This window comes from Castor canadensis, chromosome 1 (genome assembly GCF_047511655.1).
Source record: "Castor canadensis chromosome 1, mCasCan1.hap1v2, whole genome shotgun sequence".
Classification (NCBI taxonomy): Eukaryota; Metazoa; Chordata; class Mammalia; order Rodentia; family Castoridae; genus Castor; species Castor canadensis.
The window spans coordinates 78,429,512-78,456,544 of NC_133386.1; the positions used below are offsets into that span (position 1 = coordinate 78,429,512).

At 37.9% G+C, this 27,033-nt stretch overlaps 1 protein-coding gene across 6 annotated transcripts in view; it reads left to right on the top strand.

The window, feature by feature from the left end:
* Positions 1-27,033, top strand: part of Ube3d (ubiquitin protein ligase E3D) — a 158,620-nt gene that overhangs the window by 75,994 nt on the left and 55,593 nt on the right. The window contains exon 10 of one of the 6 annotated variants that reach the window (XM_074078918.1): positions 689-25,630. The exons of the other annotated variants lie outside the window; for them this stretch is intronic. Within the exon in view, the coding sequence (XP_073935019.1) occupies positions 689-694 (6 nt within the window). The 3' untranslated portion in view covers positions 695-25,630. Of the gene's footprint in view, positions 1-688; positions 25,631-27,033 lie in introns of those variants that run through there. 6 annotated transcript variants of the gene reach the window in all.

Here is a 27,033-nt window from a genome sequence, read left to right on the forward strand (position 1 = left end):
AAATATTCAGTCATTATTAGTGGCTTTGCTACTGTTAACTTGAAGTCAAGTTGCTGCATGGATGTTTAGTAGGGATGGTGGCCTCCCTACTGTCAGCACCATTTCCCTCTCTCTTCTCAGCAGTCCCCCACCACCCCTAGATATCTGTGTTCTTGATACAGTCCAGTGCTGCAGAAGTAGACTGACTAACAGGAGTACTCCTTTTCTTAGTAGCCAGCTACTTGTCACAGGAGATGACAGAGAATTAAGATATTAAATAGTGTCTTAAGTTGTGACCTGATAGCTACTGCATGTAATTGAGTATATCTGTGACTTATGACAATGGAAAAATACAAGTCCTCAGATACTGGTTTGAAGGCCACATGCATTGTTGAGAAGTGAATAAATGTGAATTGACTCTACTTCCAGAGAGTTGTATGTGTACCCTAAGAAAACTTCAAGAGCAGTGTATGACTCGGTACACCTTTGTTATGTAGCAAAACAAGACAGGTAGATTTCCTTATGAAGTACATCTCAGGAAATTGATTAAACAATAACTGTTGCAATCTAACTTACATTGATATTCCCTTGGAAATCTATTATATTTGTTGTCTCTGTAATTTGCTTTCTGTTTCTGAGACTTGGGCACTGATTCAAAGTTCAGTTTTTGGTTTTGGAGTGTCTTTTGTATTTGTTTTTACTCAATCAGCTTTAATCCTGGACTCAAAAGAATGGTTAAAAAAACAAAACAAAACAAAACACCTCGGTGTGGAAGAGGGAAAACTGAGATCCAGAGAGGTACAGTGAATACCCAGTGAGCTGGAGGCCAAACGACTCCCCAGGCCTGCGCTAGAGTTATTCTATCTGCCACCCATCTGCAATGCTCATTGACGTCCTGGGCATGGAAGGGGTATGAATGGTGGGTTAAAGGCAGTTTGTGTCTATTGGAGATTTACAATATTAATTTATCATAATTTATCATTGTTTATTTGTGTACTGCCATGAGCTACAAAATGATTTAAAATTCTATATCAGTCCTTGTTTCTTGTAAGTTTTGTTCAATAGATCAAACACTAACTAACACAAAAGTCTGTGACCCCAAACTTTTATGGAGGGAAATACAAGAAACTTAACAGTGGTTATTTCAAGGGAGCAAAGTTGGAAAACAGTTATTTTTATTTACTTCTCTCTCTCTCATGTACTGTTTGAAATTTTTAAACCATGGGTAAGTGATCCACAAGAGAGATGACTCTGATTTCTAGGATTTTATGGTATGGTATGGGGAGATGGGACAGTCTTCTATATATGATATAAGTTGAGAATAATTTTATTACAAAGCAAAGTTAACACAAGTCTTAAAGAGATTCAAGTTAAAAGTAATCTAAACTGAGTGTGAGGGATTGAGAAGAAGACCAATTGGTATTTCTCTGTGAGACAGAAGGGGTCTTGCCCAGTTTAAGGATATCATCTCAGTCGTATAAATGTGGGTACAAGGAAGCCTGGCCTGCTGTTGCTGGCATGAGCATGCTCTTAGCATCTTTAACCAGAGGAGCTCTCTGAGCCATCTGGATGTTCATTGCTTAATGTCCCTTTCTCTTGGTGATTGTACTCCATCTGCTGAATGTTATTATCAGAAGCACATATACTTTCCCAACTTCAAAGGTACAAAGAAACTTGCAGAATCTTGTGAACAATGTCTGCTGAAGTTTCCTCCCTGCTATTTCCCCTGGAAAGATGCACTTATCAGAACATTCTAGTAGTTAGCTTGTTTCAGCAGGTCTTTGCTCCAGATAAAAGATCAGTGAAAATGGGTAAAGTGTCTGTCAGGATTAGAAACAGATATTCTACCTTCTCATCTTTGTAACACCTACTTAATCATTTATTATAATTGCGAGGATGGGGCCACTAATTTTGACTGCATTTGAAAATTATTTTTTTAATTGGAAACTCACTTTACTGCACATCTTTTTAAAGAGCTGTAACACAGTAGAATGACACTTGTTATAGATACCATCCTTACATTTCCAATTCTCTTACTTTCCAGGCCCAGGCAGTCACTCTGAGCAATGCTTCTTTTTCTGTAAAACTATATATTTTAGGATTCAAATGCCACTCCTACTTGAGTAATCACTGCCAAATTCCAAAGGGAGGGATTTATCTTATTAATGAGAGCTATTAACATATATGAAATTCTGCCTTCTTAAATTACATTGTAATATTTCTTTTAGGCCACAATTTTAGCTTCCACTCTGTTACAGTACCATAATATCCCTGGTGTGATTATCTGCAAATAGAATGTAGGGTTTAGTTGAGAATCTCTGATATATTGCTAAGCATATATGTACTATAGGTGCCGTGGCCCCAAGAAGAGGGATGAACTTGTAATTCCTTACTGTGTAACTCTCTACTTAAAATCTTTCCATGGCTTCCTGTTGCAATGAGAATAAAAGACAAACTCTTCATCCTGACCTGTAAAGCTGGGCAACATCTGACCCTGCCTCCTTTTCTGACCTCATCCCTTGGTCACTCTCCCCTCTCATTCACTCTGCTCCCATCACACTGTCCTAATTTTCCCCTCCTTATTGCAAGCTGATTCTGGCCATAGTGTCTTTGTACTGGCTGTTCTCTCTGCTACTGGGAGAATACTCTGCACCAGGTCTTTGCATGGCCGGCTTCTCTTTTTTTTAAAGTCTCAGCTTGGGTTGTTGCCTCCTCAAGAGGCCTAGCCTGACTCCTCTCTGAGTCCTCCTCTTCCCATCACCATTACTTTATAACATCACCTTGCTTTTTCCCTCTTAGTACTTTCCACTATTTGAAGTGATTGTGTTCATTTATTTATCTTTTTCCTCTACAATAACGTGTGTTGAGTGAGAACAGGGCGAATGTCTGTTTTTGCTCAATGTTGCATCAACAAGCTAGAACAGCACCTGGATGTAGGAAGCAGTTAATAAAAATACTAGAGGGTTAGATGAATGCACAAGTAAAATGCAGGCAGCATGGCATGGGCATTGGAGAAATCTAAGACTGAGCTAGAGGGAAGAAGAGGCATTCAGGGGCAAAAGCAGTAGCCCTTCCTCTGCTGGAACAGGGCTGGACTCCAGGCAAGGTCAGGGTTTGAGATTTGTCAACAAAAATGAGCACAGATGGGTATCTGCATTGACATTGCAGCCTAGAACTTTGTACAAATTAGAATTGAAAAAGAGTTCAGCCCTTAGAAAGAGCTGATGAGAATCAAATCAGCAAAGCGACTAGTGTATAGGACTGGGCTCCTGTGGGCCCTGCAGACCACAGCAGGGGCATCTAGAATGATGGCTCAGCTTTGGTACAGAGGGGATTCAGAGGACTCCTGTGGAGTGGGCAGGATACAACATGCTACTTCCATTATTGCTGCTGCTTTATTGTACTCTACATACTTCAGAACTCTAAGGTGAGGTAGCAGAAGGCCATTTCCATATCCATGTTGATGGACAGCACCTGGCTCCTAACCTGAAGTCTTGCAATGACAACTTCAAATCTGATAAGGTGGAAAGTAAAACTTCAAGAGGAACCAGATAGACAAGTATGGTGTGTTTTCTTTATATGTGAAATCTAGATTTAATTTTTTTTGAAAGACATGAAAGCAAGGCAGAGTCAATTGTAGGAGAAAGAGGGGACAAATGGGAGGAGAGAAAGGGATGTGAGAGGATGATAGGGGTGAATATGACTGAAATACATATCATGCAAGTATGAAAATGTTATAATGAAACCCACTATTATGTAATATTAATAATAATGATAATAATAAAAGGGAACTAGTCAGGTGCTGGTGGCTGACACTTGTGGGAGGCTGAGATTGGGAGGATCATAGTTTGAGGCCAGTCCAGGCAGGTAGTTTGTGATACCCCATCTTAATCATTAGCTGACAAGAGTGGTGCACACCTGTCTTCCCAAGCTAAATGGAAGGCTGAGATTGGGAGGATTTCAGTTCCAGGCCAGCCCAGTCAAAAAAAGTTTGTGAGATCAAATCTCAGTGGATAAAAACTGGGTGTGGTGTCACTTGCCTGTTATCTCAGCTGTGTTGGAGGGATCATAGTCCAGGTTGGCCTGAACAAAATGTGAGACCATATCTCCAAATTAAATTTTAAAAGGAAGCAGATTGGAACCAGGACTGAATAAGACCTACTGGTCTTCATGACAAGCATGCATTTTTCTTAGCATTCTAGCCTATTATAGCTAGAAGGACTAACTACTCTAACAGTCTTACTCTGATAGATAGGGAGACTTCCAGGGAGGTTAAGTGGATGCTAGAGACTAAAACTGACATGTTTGTAGTGCTTTTTTCTGCTAGTGAGGGCACTGATTTCTCTTTGGATAATAAAGGTCTTTCTATACTAGCATTTGTTTATTCCATGGGACAGGGTTCTTTAGGATGTTACTGGGTGTACTAAGAAATAATCAGATATTAATCATCAGATAATACTAATGGAAATACTAATTTGCATTAGTATTAGCCCATACTGATAGCTAACATTTATTGAGTGCTTTCTGTATTCCGGTCAGATACTGTCAATGATTTACATTTATTAGCTCATTTCATTCTCAAAACAACACCATGAGGAAGGTGTGCGATTATTCTCATTTCACAAGTATAGAAACTGAGCCAGAATGATGAACAGGCTCACACACTAGTAAGTGAAAGAACACAAGATACAAAGTCTGGCCCCAGAACTCCCATTCTAAACCATGAGATAATGTTGCCTCTTTTAATAAATTGGGTTAAACACAGTTGTCTTTTTAAAGTGCAAGACTTTTTAGACCCTTCCGTGTACTCAAAGGGCAGTGTGACCTGACTAGTTGGGAATATAGGAAATATTATTTCCCAAATGCGCTTGGCATCAGGAAGACTTTTTCTAGGGACATTTTGTGGGATAAATGTTCTGCAGAACACAGAAGGGGAGACACTGTTCTGTCCTCTTTCTCCAGACTTGCACGATGAAGGGAGAGTGCTCTTTTGCATATTCATAATGGCAGTCTTGCTCTTTTCTGCAGTTTCAGAAACTGAATGTCGTGATGATACTTCAATTCTTCCTTAGTGAGAGATGGTTCTCCTGGTCAGAGGCACCTTGTTCGGAATGGTATAATAGGAAGGTGATCTGCCTTTGGCACTCCTTGGTATACCCTGAATCATTTTAGAGGCCCAGATGGCCCTTGGCTGAGCTTTGTGTTCCCACCCGCACCTGCCCCCAGCTCTGTTTCTGTTGGATTGCATGCTCCCTAAGCGCTGTGTATCTAGATAGTAACATGACAGAGGTTGTGCTAATAGGCTGAGCCATCTGTCTAACCTCTACCTCCCTTCTAATTTATGACTTGACTCCTACTGAGAATGCTCAAGCGCACACTTCCTTCGAACCTATAGTTGACTGAGAGATACAGACAGAGCATTCCACAGACTCAGTCCCTGATGGGAGGAAACCATTTTTGTTCATTCCACACCTTACCTCATTAACTCCTATCTAGCTGCTCCAGGCCATCTAAACTATGTAGATGGAATTTTCAAGGGCATAGAACCCCAGAATTGAAACTGCTAGGTTTTTTTCTCCCCAAGTAGCTCCCTGCATTTTACAACAATTTTGAAGGTTTTCACAAACATTAGCCTTTTTTAAAATCCTCACATCAACTCTCATTTTATAGGTAAAGAAAGTACGCAATATAAGCAAGTTTATAAATCTGACAATGCAAGGCCATGTTTTAAACTTAGGTCTTATGATTCTATTATTTATTCCATCTCATGATAGTTACATCAGAAAAAAAAATGCCTCTTTGACAGTCCTGGGCCTTGTACATCTTATTTTTACCATCTGGCAACAACAATAACTCTTTTGTTAATATCCTTTAGAGAACCACAACACTCTAACACGGAAGCACTGTGAGTAACATTCTAAAGCATTGCAGATACTGGCCAGTAAGTTTCCCTTCATCGAATTATAGTTGTGAGTGTATGTACTGGGTGACTTAGTAACGTGAAAATATGCAGAAAAGAATGGGTAATTAGGGTTGCCCAGGGATATTTTCTTATCCAGATCGATTGGAAACCCTACACTTAGCAGTGGGGAAGTTTGAGGCATTGTGGGTATGAGACCCCTCTACACTATTCTAGAACAGGAAGCTGACAGTGTTCCTTGTGTGTAATTTGATTTAAGAATCCACGGATACTTAAATTAATTTCCATTAGGTAAAAACCATATATGCAACTCCTCTATCAGAAATTAATACTTTTACAAGTAATTCTGTCGTCCCCCTACTTTAAAAAATTTTTTTAACTACTACTTACCAATATTTGTATCAAAAAAAGAAAACAGGACCTGGGGATGCTCAAGTGGTAGAGCACTTGCCTAACAGGTGAGACTCTGAGTTTAAACCTCAGTACTGCTCAAAAAAAAAAGAAAGAAAGAAAACAAATAAATAATATGTGAAAATTTGGTTTGCCATTACAGATGAAAAACTTGACGGTATTGAAAGTTGAAGTTGTAGCTTAAAGAAAAGACCTTAAGGGCTGGAGAAGTGGCTCAAGCAGTAAGAGCACCTGCATAGCAATTGTGAGGCCCTGAGTTCAGACTCCATTGCCTCCCAAAAATGAATAAGGAACTTTAAAAAAGACAAATAATCTACAAGGGCCCCTCGAAATAGGTAGACAGAGAGCTAAGAATTTAACTGATAAGCAGCAACAACTGGCTAAAGGAAAGAGGAAGTGATGTTTTAATTTCTGAATCTTTTTTTCCTATCTACTTTTAAATATTGTACTGCATAAGTGGCCTCATCTGTCCATTACGCTCTTTGCTTACCTGTAGGGAAATTATAGTCATTATTGTTTTTTAAAGTGACATTTCCCCCTGGTTTTAAAAAGATAATTCCTTTCATGATAAAAACTGAAAATTAATGAAAAATGTCAAGCGTATTAAAATCACTGGAAATAACCAGTATTGACATTTGAGAATAATTCTTGCAGGTTTTCAATGCATACTTATACACACATAAATAAATATATTTTTATATAAAATTGGCCTCATTGTGGGTGCTGGTGCTCAGTTCCTGGTAGTCTTTTGCTCTTTCCTCTGCCTTATGTTCTGGCATGGAGATCCTTCCCTCTGTCAAAGGAAGGGCCCTTGGGAACTTTATATATGAGGGTCCCATTACCAGGTGAGAGTGGACGTGGAGTGAGACTGGAAACAATTTCACATGTCAAGGGCTATTGCAGATGTAATCAGAGGCAGATGGTGGACCTGTACTGAAATGAGCAGTTCAGAATATCCCCAACAGTTGCGAAGGAGTGATGTTGGCGCCCTCAGGTCTCCAGGTGTGCTTACCTTCCTTCTTTCCCACTAAGCCTTTGTTCTCAGTTGGCAAAGATAATCAGGAGTTTAGTGTTAGTTGTTATATTTAGGAACTCCAGTCTCAAAGGTAGTGATTACTACTCTATTTTCAATCTCTTGTCCTCAGAGCAGATTTCTGAGAAATTTCCTCAGTGATTGGGGTGTGAAAAGATGACGCTGTCTGTATTCCTTTTTGTCCTGTGAGATGTTTGGTAGGTTGGCAAAATAAGCAGGTGCTCTTAGTTGAATATAGTTCTCTCATCTGAATTGCCCTTTCCTCTTCCTCTATCATGGTGCACTCTACTGTTACTCCATATTCTACAGAGTGGGGAGGTGAGGCAGACAGCTAGCTGGCCTACAAAGCTGCCCCATCACCTCAGTCCCAGGGCTGCTCTGTCTGCCACTTGCCCTGCACAGAAGTGTCCCTACCAAGGAGCCATGGTTGTAGGCTTTCTGTAACACTTATAGGGGAGATCAATGGAACTAGGGCTGCTCTGTCTTGACCTTATTGAGGAAAGCAGGAATGCAGTATAATCCACTAAGTCGCAATTATGGCTCTTTTTTACTTGTTTTTAGTAAGTTAACATTTTTTTTTGATTCTCAAAGAAATACATACTTATGATAGAAAATGTGATATGTTTTTCATTAGCAAGACAGCACTTATTTTCACTTTTAGCTTAAACATGGACTCTTAAGGTTGAAATAACTGCTAACTAACCCAGCCTGTCTGATGTTCACGGCATGATTGGGAGCAAAGCCTGGCAGGCTCCAGGCAGCCTTTGTTACTCGGGGCATTCATTGTCTCTGTACCTCAGCAGCCTTAACTCTTAAGTAGGGTTGGGAGAGGACTGGAGGACAGATTGGGTTTGTCCAGTTCTATGATGACATGATTTTTGGATGGTACTGTTCATAAATGTCAATGTTCATTGGAAGCTTGCTTAAAATTCAGATTTATGAGCGGCATCGGGAGATTCACATTCAATAACTCTGGAGTAGAGCCCAAGAATCTGCACTGTAGCAGCTATCCAAAGTGTTTCTGATTAAGGTTTTTGAAGAACCAAACTGCGAGAAACACGTATATAATAATACACTATATTTCCATCAAAGTAAGAAATGAGAGGAAACATTCATTTTCATGATGACAAACACCTTGTCATTAGCTCAAATAGCTCAATTATTTTCCTCTTTTTTTCCACTGTTCCTTTATTAACCTCCACTTTACACAGTCCCTGAGTATTGAACTATTGTCCAAAGTTTGTGTTTTTTCTTTTGCATTTTTCTCTTCTAGAACTTTTCCCTCTTACACCCAGGTGCTTCCTACACTGCAGGTGCTACTTACCTCTGCAAGTCATCGTTCTGCTATTCAGTATGAACACCCAGCATCCCACTTCTGCTGCTTCTAAGCTTCCTTCTGCCCTCAGGGCTGTGCAGCCTCTGTAGCCCTCTCCTCAGCAAGTCTAATGTGGTAGGATAGTCACACTGATGGAAGGCAGTTGTGTCACCCACTGGAATAGTGGCACTGGTTCAGTCTGTTAACCTCGATGGGTCTCAGTTTCTTCACCTGTGCAGTAAGGGGATCAGGTTAAATTATATGCATGTTTTTAAAGTTCCTTGTAAAGTAGAAGTACACTTTTCCCAGCTGTTTCTGATTTATTCACCCAGAGTGCATAATTTTACTCTGTTCTTTGAAAGTACTAGGTCTTATTTCTCCTGAACATCTTGAAAATGTTTAGCTGAAGAAAAGCATAGATAAGCCAGATGGTGTCAGGTTTCTTTGTGTGCACTCCAAGAGAATGGAGTCCTTACCAGAAGACCTTCCCAACAACCCCAAGGAAGGGTTGGGAATGATGAGGTTAGGGTGCTATCTGAGCCTCAATTCTTCCTGCCCTTGAGAGCCAGCTCACTCCTCCATGTGGAGGCAGCAAAAAAAGGACACTGCCAGATGGGCTGCCTGTGAGAGAAAAGGAAGGGGAAGAAACTTGGAATGTTCTCTCACAGCCCTTGATCCCTCTCCTACCCTCTTCCTTCTCCACCATTTTTTCCTCTTTCTGCATCACCCTTTAGTTTTGACTCCTGATCCTGATCTGCACTGAAACTTTTGTAAATTAGGAATTTCCTGGTAGTCTTTGTATTTGTATTATATTTATCAGTGTTGTTACTCCAAGAAAGTTTTCTAAAATGTGAACATTTCTCCCTGCCTGGATCTACTAACCAGAGACCTTCATTCTCCCCTCCTTCCTTCCCCACACTGAGGAACACTGGCTGTGTTCCCACAAGGGGCTTACTGGAGATGGACCTTACTTCCTTGAAAAGAAGGCCAAAGGTGTATTTCTCCTTTTAGAAATAAAGTGATATCAAGATTGAAATGACTGAACTCACTTTCCTCATGGAGGGAGCTACTCTATCGTTCTCAGAAGCTTTTCTGGCTGGAGGGGGAACAAACTGGGAAGGCTGCCAGCCTTCAAGGGAATGATGGATTGGAAGGTGAAACTGTCCTGGGCCTCAGTTGAGAACCTCTTATGAGCCCTCCTGGTAATGACTAATCACTTCAGCAAAGTGAGCAGATTTAGAATAGAAAGGGCATTGAGGGACTAGGCCATAGGAATCGTGAGGAACAAGAATAGAGTTTTTTGTGCTTTTTTGGTTCTTGCTCTTGTAGGCTCCCATGTGGTGTAGTAAGGGAAAGCCGTGAAGTGGAGGTGAAAGATGGGCTGTGCCATGGTCTTAGAGGTGTAACTGTGTAAGTCACTAAGCTTCTAGATGCCAGGGTTTTCATTCTTCCAGCCACTGATTCTGAGTTCCAGTAGCGGAATGAGTTATAGCAGTGTAAAAGCTGGTAGGCTGAGTTAGCCTGAGAGAGAACTACCAACCATTTTGCCCTCCCTTAGATATCAGCATAATGAACCTGTGTGGGTTAGATGGCTGGATTGATGGTCACAGACAAAGGATTATATGGGGGCAGCAGGAAGTATTTCTGTAGCTTCAACCAGCAGCTTGCAGTTGGCATCAGCAGTTAGCTTTCAATAATTCAAGACAGCGTGATTAATCTGTGGCGTGCAAGGGGGTGTCTGGTGTACTGTCTGAAGCTGTGATAACAGAACACAGGCTAAATCAGAGCAAAGAGTTAGCAGAGCCACATTCAGGTGCTAGTACCTTTTCTTGTGTCCTTAGAGCTAAATGTGGTTCTTCATAAAAAATTACATTTGTCCATGGTCCCAGTGTTTCTGGCTGTCTTCCTTATGGTTTTAAATTATTAAGTTTCCTTCTCATTTAACTTTAGCTTGAAAATCATTTGTAAAGGTAATAAACATTTGAGACATTGTTTATTTGAGCCATCAGCTGCTTTGTATCATCAACTCTCCCAAATATGGTTATGTTTTTAGCAGAAGTTAGAACACTGAAAGCAGAGGATTTGGTTCTTCACGTTTTTATTTTAAAACATTAAGGTAAATCTCTTTATATTTATTGTAATAACTAATATAGTTGGACTTATGTCTACCACCTTTTGGGTGGTATTTGTGTTTTTGGTTATCATATTTTATCTGATTATTTCTTGTCCTCTAAAGGATAGATTTTCATTTTTTAAAAAATGTACTGGCATGGAAGCCATAGCTTGCAGTTTTCCTACACATAAAATATGAAGTTTTCTAGCAAAGACAGAATTGTTCAGTACCCTTATCTTTTTCAAACAGGTGGAGGCCTATCGTTTTCAAAGTACCTCGTAGGCACATTTCCCCATTACTACCATCTGCTTCTTGTTTATTTCATTTAAAATACACAAATTAGTTTTGATTTATAAATATTTTTATATTCATTACTTCATGCATATTAATCGTCAGTCATGGTTTTGTGTTTTGTTTTGTTTGCATCCTACATCCTTTAATATTCCTTTTACTGATAGTCTGTGAATGATGAACTCTCAGTCTTTGTATATCTAAAAATGTCCTCATTTTGTTCAGTTCTGAATGATGACTAAGTGAGGTACAGATCCTATCCCCTTTCAGTCTGACGATTATCACTCACTCCTTGTTCCATCTAATTTTGTTGATAAGACAGCTGTTGTAAGACTCTTTGCTGTACTTCTGATGATAAACTGTCTCCTTTTTTGCTGCTGGCCTGTAAGATTTTATCTTTGTGCTTGATGTACTACAACTTTACAGTGATGTCTATGTGTACATTTATTCTGCTTAATACTTTGAGACTATTTCATCTGAGGACCGCTATCTTTAATTAGTTCTAGAAAATTGTCAGCTGTTATATATTAAGTTTCCATTATCTGCCTCCCCCATTTCCTTCTTCTGAACTCCTGTTAGACATGGAGCAGAGTCTTCATGATCTATTCTTATCTCTTAACTATTTTTTGGTGTGTGTGTGTGAAAGAGAGAGCTGCATTCAGGGTAAATTCCTCAGCACTAGATCTTCCAATTCACTCATTCCACTTTTTAACTCCACCAGTGGAGTTTTATTTCAATGTGTATCTTTTTTTCATTCCCAAGGAATTGCATTTTGAAAATCTTTCCAAGGATAATAAATGTACCTCATTTAAACCTTTTTACCTTGTTCTTTTTTTTTTTTTTTTCTCCAAACTTTTTCTGGAGTTGCTTAATTTTCTACTTGTTAATTTTGTGGCTTTCTGATTTAGGATTGGATTTCTCCATATGTTTTGGAATTTGGGTTTGCAAACTCACCTTATTTAAGTTGTCTTTCTCCTCTTTGCTCCTTCCCACAACTTGCCCCTTCCCCCTGATAGATTTGCAGCTACTTAAAGTCTACACTGGTGCATCTATTTGATGATATTGGGAATGTCACTGAACCAACTTGGCTGTGTTCCGATGAGAAGGTGGAGCCTATCTTCCCATTTGTTTACATGTAGAACCGCCATGTAAGTCATAATCCCCGGCAATTGTCAGCAACAACATTTTTTGTTCTCCTTTCATAAATACCAGTTTGGATCCGGCATTCCTCCCTACTTCTGCCCCAGAACCTAACCTTGACTTCAGCCCCAGCACACAGGCCCTAGCTTTAGCTCTGTTCTCTGCCGTGTGCATTTGTTCCATGGAAATGCTTAGCTTGATTTTTGAGAGTATCTGTGATATGGAATTCTCTCATTTTACATTTTACCTGCCTTTTCCTTTGATTTGAAGAATTCAAGTTAAGGACTTTTAGTGTCGTTTTGGTTAAGATTTATCCTTGGTTTTCACATCTGTAAGATATGACTATCAACTGCCCTTCCTGTTGGTGAAAGAACTTTGTAAAGAGTAAAGGCAAGATGTGACCATTTTTATAATTAATGTAAATAGTATCACATTTTACCATTACTCTTTATCATTGGAATAAGTATGTTCAAGATGGGTGGGTGGATGGTAGAGAAATAAAATACCTTAGTTCATAATAGAATTCAATATGCCCAAAGTTTTAGTTGTCTGCTAAGTGTTGTCAGCAGTTTAGGTGACAAACTACAGAATGATTTGTAGAGGTAAATGGATTGTGGCTTTGTTTTTATTTTTCTTTATAGTTGCATGAAATGAAAAGGAAGTTGTGTTTAATCATAGTAGCGCTTGCTCACCATTTGCTGGGTTTTCTTCACTATTTTTTTAATTCAGTGACAGTATCTAGAACATAACTTACCATAGTATTTAGACACTCTGTAAAACCCATCCAAATCAATCTTGCTCTGGTGTATAAAAGTTCACTCAGTCTTGTCTTTCCAGTATTCGTCACTAAAGGCCTAGAGAGCTACACTGCACAGATGCTGCTTTTTTACAGTTTGGTAGACCCTTTTGGGTCTTCTACCTCAAAAGTAAAATAAAACAATCAACTGTGCTTCATCAGCTGGTAAGAATCAAAAAGAGAAGGCACAGCCTAAACGTGACTGTGGACACACAAAATTAAAGGTTTTCCTGTCTCATGTTGCCACATTCTTTGTAACAGTCAGCTAGAACCTTGCTTTGCTCCTTTAACTGGCCATTTTTTAAATTTTTTAATTGGTGTTTCTGAATCCTCTGTTACATCCATAGAATCTAAAATGTTTCATACACATTGCCAGGAGGGAGCTAGGTAGCAGTCAGTCTCACAAACTGACATCAGCAAGAAACAAGTTCCCAGCTGTGAAACTTCTGCACAAAGCCACACCCTTAGAATTACTTGTAGACAGATAATGCCAAAACTCCAAATAGCTGTGAGTCAGTAAAGTCAAGAAATTCCACTGCTCAGTTCCTCACCATTCTGGCTTTGAGAGCAAAGGCAAACCAAGAGAAACTGAAGATAGAATACACAGGCTAATGAAGATGTCTGAAGGTGATTTGGAACAGGCCGCCAGAAAGATACAATTTAGCCCAAATTTTAAAAGGCCAGTAAGAAGTCCAGGCAGATTACAAGTGTTCAATGTAAGGAAAGAACTTTAAAGTCACACATTTAAACAGCTAGAGGCCATATTGCACCAAGTGCACCATTGAAATAAACAGTCACTATTTAAAAAGACAAGCATAATTTGAAAGGGTAAGTATCAGTTAGTGGGCCAGTGTCCCAACACTATAGCTTCCACCAAAACTACCATTTGATACTATGATGGTGCACACATGTTATTATATATTTGCCTAAACCCATAGAATATATAACACCAAGAATGAACTCCAGTGTAAACTATCGGTTTACATTGGGTAATAACATGTCAGTGTGGATTCACTACTTAAAACAAATTAATCACACTGGTGAAGGATGTTATAACAGGAGAGGTTATATATGTATAGGTGCAGGAGGTTCATGGGAAAGGAATGAATATAAGGAGGAAAGGAGGGAGAAAGTGGGGAAGAGGGAAAGGAGAGGAGAAAGTAATGAAGAAAATCCAATAAAAAGAAAGTATGAATCAAGATTTTATATCCAACCAAGCTTCCCTTCAAATAATTAAGGTAATAGTAAAGGTGTTTTCATCTTACCAAAACTAGACAATCTTGCTTGCACTTACATCATTTCTTGAACAACGCACTAAAGCAGGTGTCAACAAATCATGGTTTGATGCCTGCTTTTGTAAATAAAGTTTTGTTAGAAGCCGAGTGAGGTAGCACACAGTGCCTCATGAGTATCATGAGTTCCAGGACAGCCTGGGCTACACAGCAAAACCCTGTCTCAAAACCAGAAAATTATTAGAGCATAGCTGAAGTCATTTGTTTACATACTGTATGTAGCTGCATTTGTTCTATACTGGCATGGTTCTGCTACAGTTGTGACAGAGACCATATGGCCCACAAAATGTGTAGACTGCTATACTCTAAGAATTCCATCTAAATGTAAGACAAACAAAAAGAAAGCTCATGACTGGGAAGACTTTAGCATGGGACTGATACTGATGATGGCCTTTAAATATCTATAAATGTACATGTCAGGCTAGAACAAAAATGGGCATGGTGGCAGAAAACTGATGTAAAAATGTTACGTACTGTGACAAGGTAGAGATGATGCAGCCAAAAATGGAGAAGGACCAAGAAAGATAAAGATAGAACTGATTACCATATAGGCAGGAGATGGGTGATAAAGGCTATGCCCCCATTCAATAAACTCTGATATTTCAAGGTGCAAATAGTTAAATAAAGGGTATTTTAAAAGAGTAAGTGTAAAGGTTAATCACCAAAACAAAGTAGGAAATATTTCTATTTCATAGTTATGTAATACCACAGATTGGTGACTAAACATAGCAGTCGCAACAATAAATGTGAATGGGCTTTACATACTAAAAGAAGATTATTCAGTTTGCAATATAAAGCCTAAGTATGGATATGTGCTATATGAGACCCAGCCAACAGTGATTTAGTTACACTACAAATAGGTGATAGAAAACCTACTATGACAATGGAAACAAAAAGAAGCAGTAGCAATCCTGATATGGAATCATGTAGAATTTAAGTTCAAAAACATTAAGCATGCAGGGTATGGTGGTGCCTGCCTGTAATCCAGGCTTCTGGGGGGGTTAGGAAAATTGAGAGGTTAAAGTCTGCCAGTGCAAAATTAATGAGACCCTTTTGCAGAAACAAAATAAAAACAAAAGGAGTTGGGTTGCACCTCAAAGTGCAAAAATCAAGATACAAATCAAGAAACCATCACACTCCAGGGCACCAGTGGTTCACATCTGTTATCCTTAACTATTTGGGAGGCTGAGATCAGGAGGATTGTGGTTTAAGGCCAGTCTGTGCAAATAGTTTATGAGATCCTACCTCCAACATAACCAGAGAAAAATGGACTGGAGGTATGGCTCAAGTCATAAGAGTACCTGCACTGCAAGCACAAAGCCCTGAGTTCAAACTCCAGTCATTGCACCAATTGCATTTCACTTTATTACTCAAATGTGTAAGACTGGGTTTACATCTTCAGGTTAAAGTGGAAAGTTTCAACATATATACACGATTATTAATTGTTTTTGAGTTTGAATACCATATGTTCCAAAGATTTGAAGCTTTGTGGTGTGAATTCACATTCTGAGTGATGAAAGGGTTAGGTGGGAAATGCTGAAAAACTAAATGATGGTTATCTTCACTGCAAGATGTCCTTGCTTTAGCATTAAGGTTCAAAGTATGGGCGGTGGTGTTGAGGAGCCCCAGTCTTAAGGGAAATAAATTGGGGGCTTGGGAGCAGTATCTAGTTCATTAATTATCAAAAAGGCTTAGCAAAATTTTGAGTTTTTAAAAAAACAGTTAAGTGATCATTTACCTTTCATAGTGAGAAAATCCTGGTAAGTCAGGTTTATCTCCATCAGATGTGATTACAGCCCAGGGTCAGGCAAGACAAAATGGCTGTTATAGAGCTGCTTCTGTGATGTAAAAATGTTCTAAGAAAAGGGGACATTGGTTTGACAGGTCAAACCATAAATTTACCTAAAGAAACATTTGCTATTTCTATGATTCTGGTGGTGTCGTTTTCTCATCCTTAGATTTTTATGGGAAAATCAAGCAGGAATCATAGTGGTTTAGTGTGTTCCCCAGGTTCATATGTAGGAAACTTAATCTCCAATACAATAATATTGAGAAATGGTTAATCCCACTGAGGATTAATGCCACTATTGTAGGAATGCGTTGGTTATTGAGGAGGTGGATTCCTGACAAAAGGATGGGTTTGGTCTCCTTCCTTCCCTTAGTCACCATACCATGCTTCCAGACATGATAGGACTGATCAGGAAAACCCATTTTAGATGTAGGGCCTCTTAGCCTTGAATTTCCAACCTCAAAAACTGAAATAAATAAGTAGCCATTCATTGTAAATTGCCCAGTCTCAGGTAGTCTGTTATAATGGCACAAAATGGACTAAATGACGTTTTATTATATTTCTTAATTGTTCTTTTGGAATTGTATTTCAAATAATGCAGAATTGGTTAAATAAATTGTTTGTAGTCACATATAAAGTTGGGACTAGGTTTAGTTATATAAGCCTTTGTTATAATAATGTCTTCTGTAAGACAATCAAATTCATATTACATCATCTAACTTACAGCTTTTTCCCCCAAGAGAATAATTTACCATATGTACAAGATGGCTGCTATGTGGATTCCCATGGATGTCTTTATCCAGCATTTCGTCAGAGGGGAAATTGTCTTACGCATAATTGAAATAATTGAAATAATTGAAATAATTGGCAGTATACTGAGAGCCAACATTTAGACGCTCCCTCGTGCTTCTTTCCGCTTTGCAAAGTAAAATAATCACTCAATACATCTGTATTTTTAAATTTAAGTAGACTTGGTAAATGAATCTTGTTTTCTAAATGTGCAGAGGGACCAATAGAAGGTGTTTGGTGTCCCTAAAACAGGTGTTGAAAGATTCCTTTCAACCTTTCCAGTATATTTGCAAATTTACCCTGATGAAGTGGCAATTTGCAATATAAAGCTGATTACAGAAATCAGGCTGTAGTTGAAATGTATTTTTAAAAATTCATATTATTGCCTGTTCTGCGTTTTGTTTTTTGTTTTTTTGAGATATGTAACATCGTTACTAATGTTCTCATACATCCTTAAGAGATTTGTTGGCCTGTTTTGTTTTTAGTAGTTGATAGAAATTGGCTGAAAAGTAGAAAGCTATTCATTTGTGTGACTTCCAGGGTCCACTTTAGCATCTGACCAAATTTTAAATTCTTATTCACCTTTTTTAAAAATGAACTTTACTTTTCTGCCAGTTTTAGGCTTATAGAAAAACTCGGAGGCAGATACAGAGATTTCCCATACATCCCTTGCCCCCAGGTTTGCCCGACACCCCCAAGTATAATATCCTCCACCAGGTTGGTGTATTTGATACAATTAATGACCCTATGTTGACCTATCATTACCATCCACAGTCCATTGTTTACATGTGAGCTCACTCTTGGTGTTGTATACTCTATGAGTTTGAACAGCTGTATAATGATATATATTTACCATTATATTATTATAAAGAATACATTCACTCTTCTAAAAATAAGTCTTCTCCCTCTGCTGTCCCTTTCTGCCCCTCTACTCCTCCTCAGCTGTGGCACCCACTGATCTTTTTACCGTCTCCATAGTTTTGCCTTTTCTAGAATGTCATCAGTCATTGTTCACAGATGCCATGATTATGTAGAAAATCCTAAAGAATCAACATCAAAAAAATGAAAACAGGCTGGAGGCACGGCTTCTGCAGTAGAGCACCTTACTTGCTAGCATGAAAATGGGTTAAAACCCAGTACTACCCAAAAAAAGACAGGAGTAATAAGCAATCATTGCTAGGTCACATGGTAAAAGATTAATACACAAAACTTAATTGCTGTACTGTATACCAACAATGAATGGTGGAATTTGAAATTAAAAACACCATTTACATTGGCATTCCCCCAAATGAAATACTTTGATATAAATATAGAAAAAATAGGTCCAAGACTATTTGAGAAAACTATACAACTCAAATCAAAAAGCTAAATACGAGAGATATTCCGTGTTCATGGAAGACTTGATGTTGTCAAGATGTGACAGATTTGTCTATAGATTCAATATCATCTCAACTAAAACCCAGGAAATAATTTTGTGGTTATCAACAAACTCATTCTAATGTTTATGTGAAAAAACAAAAGTCCAGGATCGCACACACAATATTAAAGAACAAAGTCAAAGAACTGACATTATCCTGCTTTAAGATTTACTGTAAATTAGCAGAGTGCAGTATTGTGAAAGAGTAGACAAATCAATGGTGTGAATTGAAGGACTCAGAAACAGACCTACATGAACGTGGTCAACGTATCTCTGACAAAGGAGAAAGGCAATTTAATGGAGAAAGGATCGTCTTAGAAAATGGTACTGGAATAACTAGACATCCATATGACAAAAATTAGGCAAAACCCTTATACCCTTCACAGTTTAACTCAGACTGGATCACAGACCTCAATGTAAAAAGGCAAAACCATTAAAGATAATATATGAGAAAATCCCAGTGACCTAGGTTTGGGCGGTGACTTTCAGATACAACGTCTGAAGCATGATTTGAAGTCGAATTGATAAGTTGGACTTCATTAAAGTTAAATTTTTCTGCTCTGTAAAAAACACTATAGAGAATGAAAAGAAAAATACAAACTAAGAAAATATTTATATAACACAGATCTGATTAAAAAACGACTTATTTGTAATGTTCAGTGAACTCTTAAAAACCTAACAGCAAGAAAACAAGCAATTTGATTAAAATAGACTAACAATTCTAGCAGACATTTCATCAAAGAAGATGCACAGCTTGCAAAGAAGCCTGTAAAGATGTTCCACATCATCTGTCATGGGTAAAATGGAAAGTAAAGCAATAGTAAGATACTGCTTCATGCCTATGGTTGTGGCCATAATGTAGAACACTGCCACCAGCAAACGCTGGTGATGATGTGAGCAGTGGGAACGCTCATTCATTGCTGGTAGGAATATAAAATTATACAGCCACTTTGGAAGACAGGTTGGTTGATTTTAACAAAACTTTTACATTCTTACCATGAAGTCCAGCAATGGAGCTCCTTGGTATTTACCCAAAGGAGTTGTAGGCCTGGGGATATAGCTGTGTTGTAGAGTGCTTGCTTAGGGTATACAAGGCCCCAGCACCAGGAAAAAAATAAAATAAGTGAAAGGAATTGTGGACTTATGTCCACCCAAAAACCTGCATGGGGTATTTATAGAAGCTTTATTCTAATTGCCAAAACTTGGAAGCAACCAAGATTTCCTGTCAGTAGGTGAATGAATAAACTCTGGTACATCTAGGCAATGAGATGTTATTCAGGACTAAAAAAAGAAATTAGCTTTCACATCAAGAAAAGACACTGAGGAAACTTATGCATATTACTAAGTGAAAAAAACCCAGTCTGAAAAGGCTATGTGTTATATAATTCCAACTATATGACATTCTTATTTACTTTTTACCTAGATTAGATTCCACTTTATTTTCAAGTTTGGAAATCACACTGATGTGAACTGAAAAGTCTGAGAAGTGATTTGTGTAAAACAACCTGAGTTTCTTTCTTTAGGAATTATTTTTGAAGGGCCATTGTTAGACCCTTGTTGTATATACTGTACTGGGGAAGGATGGTAGATTTATACTAATTATGAGATTTTAGGCACTGGAGTGAAATATATGGGATTCGAATATAATTTATTCCATATACTTACCAGATGCATGACCTTGGGAATGTTTTTCCCAGCTTAAATGAGAATTCAGTCTCTGGTTGGTAGAAATGAAGCAAAGGACCAATCCAATGACATGTTATTTATATTTTTCTAATTTCGTGAGGCATCTTGTTATTCTTTATATTTAGAAGTTAAATATGAGAAGTCTGTTTTCATTCCTTTTGTGGGTTATGTGTCTTCAAAACAAGAGTCTACTCTGACCAGGGCAGAATTTATCAAAAGATATTGGGTAGTTAGGCATGTAGCCAGGAATGAAGTTCAGAATTCCATCTAGGTTGTTTTGGGGCAGTTATCACTATATCATGTACACAGGTGATTCTACCCTGTTGTCTTCAGAGAGATACTTCAGCTTCATGAATAAGATGGATTCTCCTTATTTCTTCCTAAATTACTTATTTACGGGCTTATGTCCTGAACCAGGTGTCCAATTGGTAGAGCCTTATCACATGGCACTGTCCTTCATAGAAAATTGGAGAAATAAATTTCCTAGTTGCTGAGTGAAGGAAGTCGGATCAATAAGGGAGGAAATTCCTCAGGCGTTTCAAGGATGTTGAAAGGATGCTGAGTGGGCAAAAAATATGAACGCACTCCAGGGATGTTTTCATTATAGTAGACTGATTCATAAAAGCAAAAATATATCCATATTAAAAAGAAGGTGACTTTAGTTTGTTAGTCTTTCTTCAAATCATATATTTTATTTTTAAGGTGTACTTTGTTTACAGACATATCTGTGTTACTTACTTTCCTTTATCATTCAAAATTTTTCTCTATGTGTAAGTAAATAACCACATGTATAATATACATACATACATGCACATATATACATACATAAAACATTTTGCCATAAGCACAAAAATTAAACAAATAAAACTAAAAGGGAAAAACTCATTTTCCTTTTCCCCAAACTAATTCTGGCTTTTATCGTGTGTCATCACTAACTAACCTGTTTCTGATACGGTAAGGTCAGAACAATATCTAAAGGAAAAATACCAGATAGGAAAATTCGGTGGGTTCCCATGTCATGGAGGAGAAAAATAATTTTAATGTTTTTTCCTTTAGTCATCATTCCCTTATCTACTAACCTAAAAGTAATGTCATTAAATTGGATCTATGTAGAAAATCAGTGTGCTATTCTGGTGGCTGAGCTAGAAGAAACAGGCTCTTTTAAAAATAGCAAGATTTCTCTCTAATTGTAAGAGCAATATAGAATGATTACTAGAAATTTTAAACTAAACAGTCTAAAAATTCAATTTTCCCTAATCATATCCTTCAGAATTAACTTTTTTGTTTCCTTTCAGTGTTTTGTCTGTGCATGCATGTTTGCAGGGGTGCGAGGCAGTAAGAAAAAAACGGAAATTGTTTACACAAAACTGGAATCCAATTGAATAAGTATAATGTTGAAGCCTGCTTCCTTCATTCATGTCATAAACAGTTTCCATTGTCATTTATACTAACAACTAATATTTATTGAGTGTTTACTGTGATAATCTCATTCCTTGAAGATACATAATATGTGTATATTACATACATACTCATTTAATCTTTTCAAGAGTCGCTAATATAAGCACTATTATTGCCTATATTGTTACATGAAATGAGTCATCAAATTATTTAAAATGTTGTTCATGCTCACAAAGCTGGCAAGTGGTACAACTGGAATGCAAACCCAGATCCAGCTCTGGGATCAATGCTTTTAGCCATTATTCTACTGCTTACTGTCATTCTGAAACAAGATTTTCAGTATCTATATGATATTTGTTTATGTACATATTATTGATTTTGCTTTCTTCATTTATTATTTTATTTTGGAGACATTTTCCTTGGCCATTAATATGATTCTCAAGCATAATATTTAATGGCTGCATTCCAGTTTTTAGCATCTTTGGGGACAGGGTCTCACACCACAGACTGACAAAGGGCTCATTTCAGTAATTTGTGTCAATAAAAAAGGAAACACTCCACTGGTTAAAGGGGCAGGAAGTAATTTTGATAAACTGGCTTCTGAAAAACCAAGAGAAATTTGGCCACTTTACACCGCCTCCGAAGGCAGGCAAAACAAACCTTTTATGACCCAGTATCCTGTTAGCCTAGCAAAAGGCAGATTAGATAAAAGACTAGGAAAAACAGGATGAAGGCAAAGTTGCTATTGCAACCAAATGCAGGCAGCTTCATGACAGCTCCATGGGAAGGATCCATGGAGAGATGCCCAGGCTACGGAGGAAAGAGTGCTTCTTGGTGTCTGGGCATGCAACAAACTGAAGCAGAGAAAGAAAACTGTTGTATTTACTCACTTACATAGAAATGGTGACCAACAGGCCTGGTATAAAGGAGTCCTGTTTGCTTCTAGGCAGCATTTGGCCTCCTCCTTGATGGAGGTTCCAGCCCATGAGATGACACTGACTATAGCTGAATACATTATTGAGAAGAATCTATGAAGTACTGGTGGTAAACCTCAGACCCAGATCACATCTAAGTTTTTGAGGAATGGGAAATTGGTTCTTCTTTAAGTATAACCAAAGACTCTGACAAACCTCTAGTTTTCTTGACATTCACTGAAGGGACATCCTCTTTGTAAGGTGTTGTTGGTATTTATGGAGAGTGAATTTCCTTTGATGCTGGTGACAATTCATCAAGCTATCTGCAAATATGGATCCCCATGTCAGCAGCTTATAGATGGAGCTATTGTACTTACAGCCATTGTGACTGCCACAAAGCTCAGCTGGCTACTTCCTATAATAGTATATTTAGCCCTTCTTTGTGAAGATAATCCTGGGCATAGCCCAACAAGCCAGGAGATGTCATTACAGCCTACAGTATGGAAGTTGTTAACATTAAAACTAAGAGAGGATCATATTAGTTGAATTCTCTATTATGTACATACCTTTAATGCTACCGTGTTAGCAGGTGCTACTAATATGGCTTCAGAGCAGATATCACTGAAGTTTTTACCAATTCATCTTGGTGGTATACCAAAGTATTTCAGGCCATTGTAGCAATGGTGGACAATGTCTGGATGATGTCTCTCTGAACATCATACAAGACAGGTTGCAAGTTGTCACCTTGCAATTGTTAATGACCTTTGAAAAGATAGCTATGCAGGAGCTTGTATAATTCCAACGTTGCTGAGTGGATCTGAGACACATTTTAAATGGTATCATTTAGGGATAGGAGGTACAATGATCAGTAAAGATGAGTTCTGTATCTTAGGAGAGATGACTGGGAAGCCACCAATAATAGAGTTTTTAGTTAGGTTCCTCCATATCTACTCTGAGAGATATTTTGTCATTCCTACAGTAAAGAGGAGGTCACCAATGCTTGGGAGAGGTTCGGGAGACTTGTCCAAGGTCCCACAACAAATAGCAAATTGGGATCATCAAGAAAAAAACATGCTTGAAGAAATCTGTTTTGCTTAGTGCATTTCTATTTTACAAGGCAGCAAGATGGGTAATATATCTTAAATTTTTACTTAAATTGTGTTGTTGTAGATCAGTGTGGTGTCACCATATTGAAAAAAATGAGTATATCAAAGGAATGCAATTTACCTTGCTTCTTTACTACTTTTCCTCTTCTAAGAAAAACTATTCTTAGAAAAACTCCCAAGGATGTTTCAGGATATCAAATCCCAAAATGTATTTGTCAGCCTAGACGAAAGGGTAAACTTTAGCCAAGGAATTTCAAGATGAGTTGCTGGGCATGGATTCCCTTTGCTCCATAATCCATCCCAAACCACTTCTCTTCCACAACCCCAGCCAACTGGGTGGTATTTGAGTATAGTATTAGAAACTTCTCCCTGTGGAAGTATTTTTAAAAATAGTTTATGTACATCTTCCAGTTGAACTTTAATGCTATAAATTGAACTTGGAAACGATGACTTTGTCAGTACACTCACTTCATGTGATAATGCTCGGAGTGCTATTTTCTTGGGTAATGTTTTCAATGAACCTTCTTTTTCCTTATGTTACATTGTTTCCTCATTACTGGTTTTTGGATATAAATTGATATTGCAATGCTTGAGTGTTTTTCTTGAGCAAGTTTTCATTCTCTGAAAGAAATCAACTTTGCCAGCCCAGAAAAGTCTTAAATAAAGGTGCTAAGAAGGTGGATGTCTCTTGCCCAAATTCAGATGGAGGCAAGTTTCCCTGGCACTTTTACTCCCTCTAATACTCCACACTAGTAATTGAGACCTGTGCCACTGCCTCCAGGGTCTCCAGTGGCACCCTCATAATCATCTGTCCTCCCAGATCCTAATTCTTAAAAGGCCAGGCACCAAAAAAAAAGTGTAAATAGCCACCTCTGCAGAGCTTAACTCACCCCACCCCTTCTGTTTTCCTTGGGCTTCCCACTTCCCTTGCCTGTGGAAGTTCTAGTCAAGAGGAGGGATAAAAAGTCAGTATTCAAGCTTAGAATAGGGTCTTTTTGCCCTTTTATGGGGAAAATGGAGGAGAGTAGAAACTTTTAAAATTCTTTTGTGAATGAATCCATAGCAACAAAGAGAATAATATACTCTTCTGTATTTCAGTAATTCATCTTGTTAAACCAGACTTTATATTCCCGTGGGACTTCAATTGTGTAAGTTACTGGGAATCTATTCAAAAAAATGCATTGGTCTTTTTTCTTTTTTCCAACTTTTCATCTAGTAAACTCAAGTGTGTTTCTTAGTAACTGATACCATCATTTTCTCATTTGTAAAGTTACTTTAAAAACTATACCTTCCTGGGTGCTAGTGGCTCATGCCTGTGGAGGAGGCAGAGATCAGGAAGATTGAAGCCAGCCTGGGCAATTAGTTCATAAGACCCTGTCTCAGAAATACTCAACACAATAAAACAGGGCTGGCAGAGTGGCTCAAGTAGTAGAGCACCTACCTAGCAAGCATAAGGCCCTGAGTTCAAACCCCAGTACCACCAAACAAATAAAAACCCCTACACCATTATGCTAAGTCACACATATGAATAGCATAAAAAGTGCTCAGTGGTGAAAGATTTAGGATGACAGTAAAGAAAATAAAGATTTTCTACTCACTCTTTATACAGCTTCCCTAGTGGAAGGGTAATAAGCATTGTTCCTTCAGAGATTAAAAAACAACTTGAAGAGAAATATAAAGCTACTCTTAAAACTAAAAAATTTTCTTCTTGTATCTGTTTCAGTTCTCTTTGTATTAGTTTTGCTCTCCTTCCATCTCCTTTCTTCTTCTCTTCTCTTTCTTCCCAGTTGAGCTTTTGTAATCTCAGAAGTCAATGAAAATTTATTTCCTAATAAGAATTTATTTCTTTATTTTGCATATGAGACTATGAATTGGGAAAAGTTCTTACTTTGAGCTGTTATTTTGCCCACATCCTTTAGGAAAGGAGAATAAAGCAGGATTTTTGAGGCAGAATATAGCCTTTCCCTTGTTCTGTATGTGTCCTTTATGTTGCTTCTTTCTGCCAACATCAGCATTAGTTTTCAGTTTCAATAGGTAGAAACCAACTTTCAATACCTTCAGCATCTGGTGTCTTGTGGTACAAGAACAGGAATCTGGGTAGATAAAATGAAAGGATCCTTCTATAACAAAATACACCTGTCTCTTAGTGTCTGTGGGGGATTGGTTCTAGGACCTCCTTCTGTACAGAAGTCCAAGGATGCTCAAGTCTCTTCTTTAAAATTACATACTGATTTGTATATAACCCACGTACACTCGTATCATATATTTAAAATCTTACAGATTTAAGTTTTTAAATCTATAGTAATCTAGTCTTAGATTACTTATCATACCTAATACAATGTAAATATTAGGTAAATAGTTGTTATGCTGTATTGTTTAGGATAACAATAATGAGTAATGATAAGAAGAAAAAGTCAGCACGTGTTTAATACAAACAATTTGCTGTTCATCAAATCCACAGATTTGGAACCCATGGATACAGAGGGCCAACTGTAATCTAAAACTAAATGAAGTTCACATCAGGTATTACATGCAACTCTCCTTAACTGGTTGCCACATCCAGAAGTGAATGTACCTTCCACTGACTTTGTTTAACTAACAGATAGTACCTGGATAGGTGTACTTTCCATGTACTGGAGATAGGTCCAATTTGTATTTGTTTTTTCCTATGTAAAAGATCTGCTTGAAGTGTATGTAAATTTTGTCTATAATGGTTTTCTTGTAACTATACATTAAATCTGTGTCAGATTTACATCTTCTCCTTCCACCCACCAACCTAGAATTTAACCATCTCAATACTTATATATCTCAAGTTTAGCTCCATATTCCATTCATGAGACCTAAATAAAATACATAAATAATTAATTAGTTATGAATATTTTCTGAATGGGCCAGCCTTCCATAGGAACTTCTGGAAACACATGTATGAGCTTTGGCCTCATATGTTGTTGTCTTACAGATCCTATAAATATATAATATACAAAGTAGAACATTATTACATACTTAGATGTCAGATTTTGGCAGAAATTTCTGAATACTTTATGAGTTTTCCTGTATTTCATAATTGAAAGGGACATGATAACAGATGTGTTCACACAGATTTATAGAATCTAAGAAATGACAGAACTGAGGGTGCAGAGAAAAGGCATGGGCTTGGGAATTGGACGGGTGTTGTGAAATCTAAACCCCTCCACACACTGGCCTTAGGACTGTGGGGAAGCATGTCTCATTTGTTTAATGTATTGTTTATCGTATGGATATTATAAATGATCAAATCAGTGAGTATATGAGAACTCCCTAGAATATGATGAGTGGTAAATACATAGTTGTGATTTTTATTCCTGTGACTAGTCCTTCTATTTCTAATCTAAACATCTACTTCTGTTACTTTTAGAGACCAGGCCCCACCTCCTAGCCCAGTGCTCTGCCGAGTTCAGGTTCCAAAAGCCATTTTATACTTGGTATTGTAAAACATGCCAGAGACAACAATAAGATCAGCACCTGTGTTTGCATTGCTCCCTGCTTTGCCTGCCATTGTGTAGTATGGCTGTTAGTTGCTTCAGTGTCCATCCACAGCTCCCAGTGAGATCATAAGTCTTCAAAAGTAGTGTTTATACTCAGATTGCATTCAAAGTCACACAGGC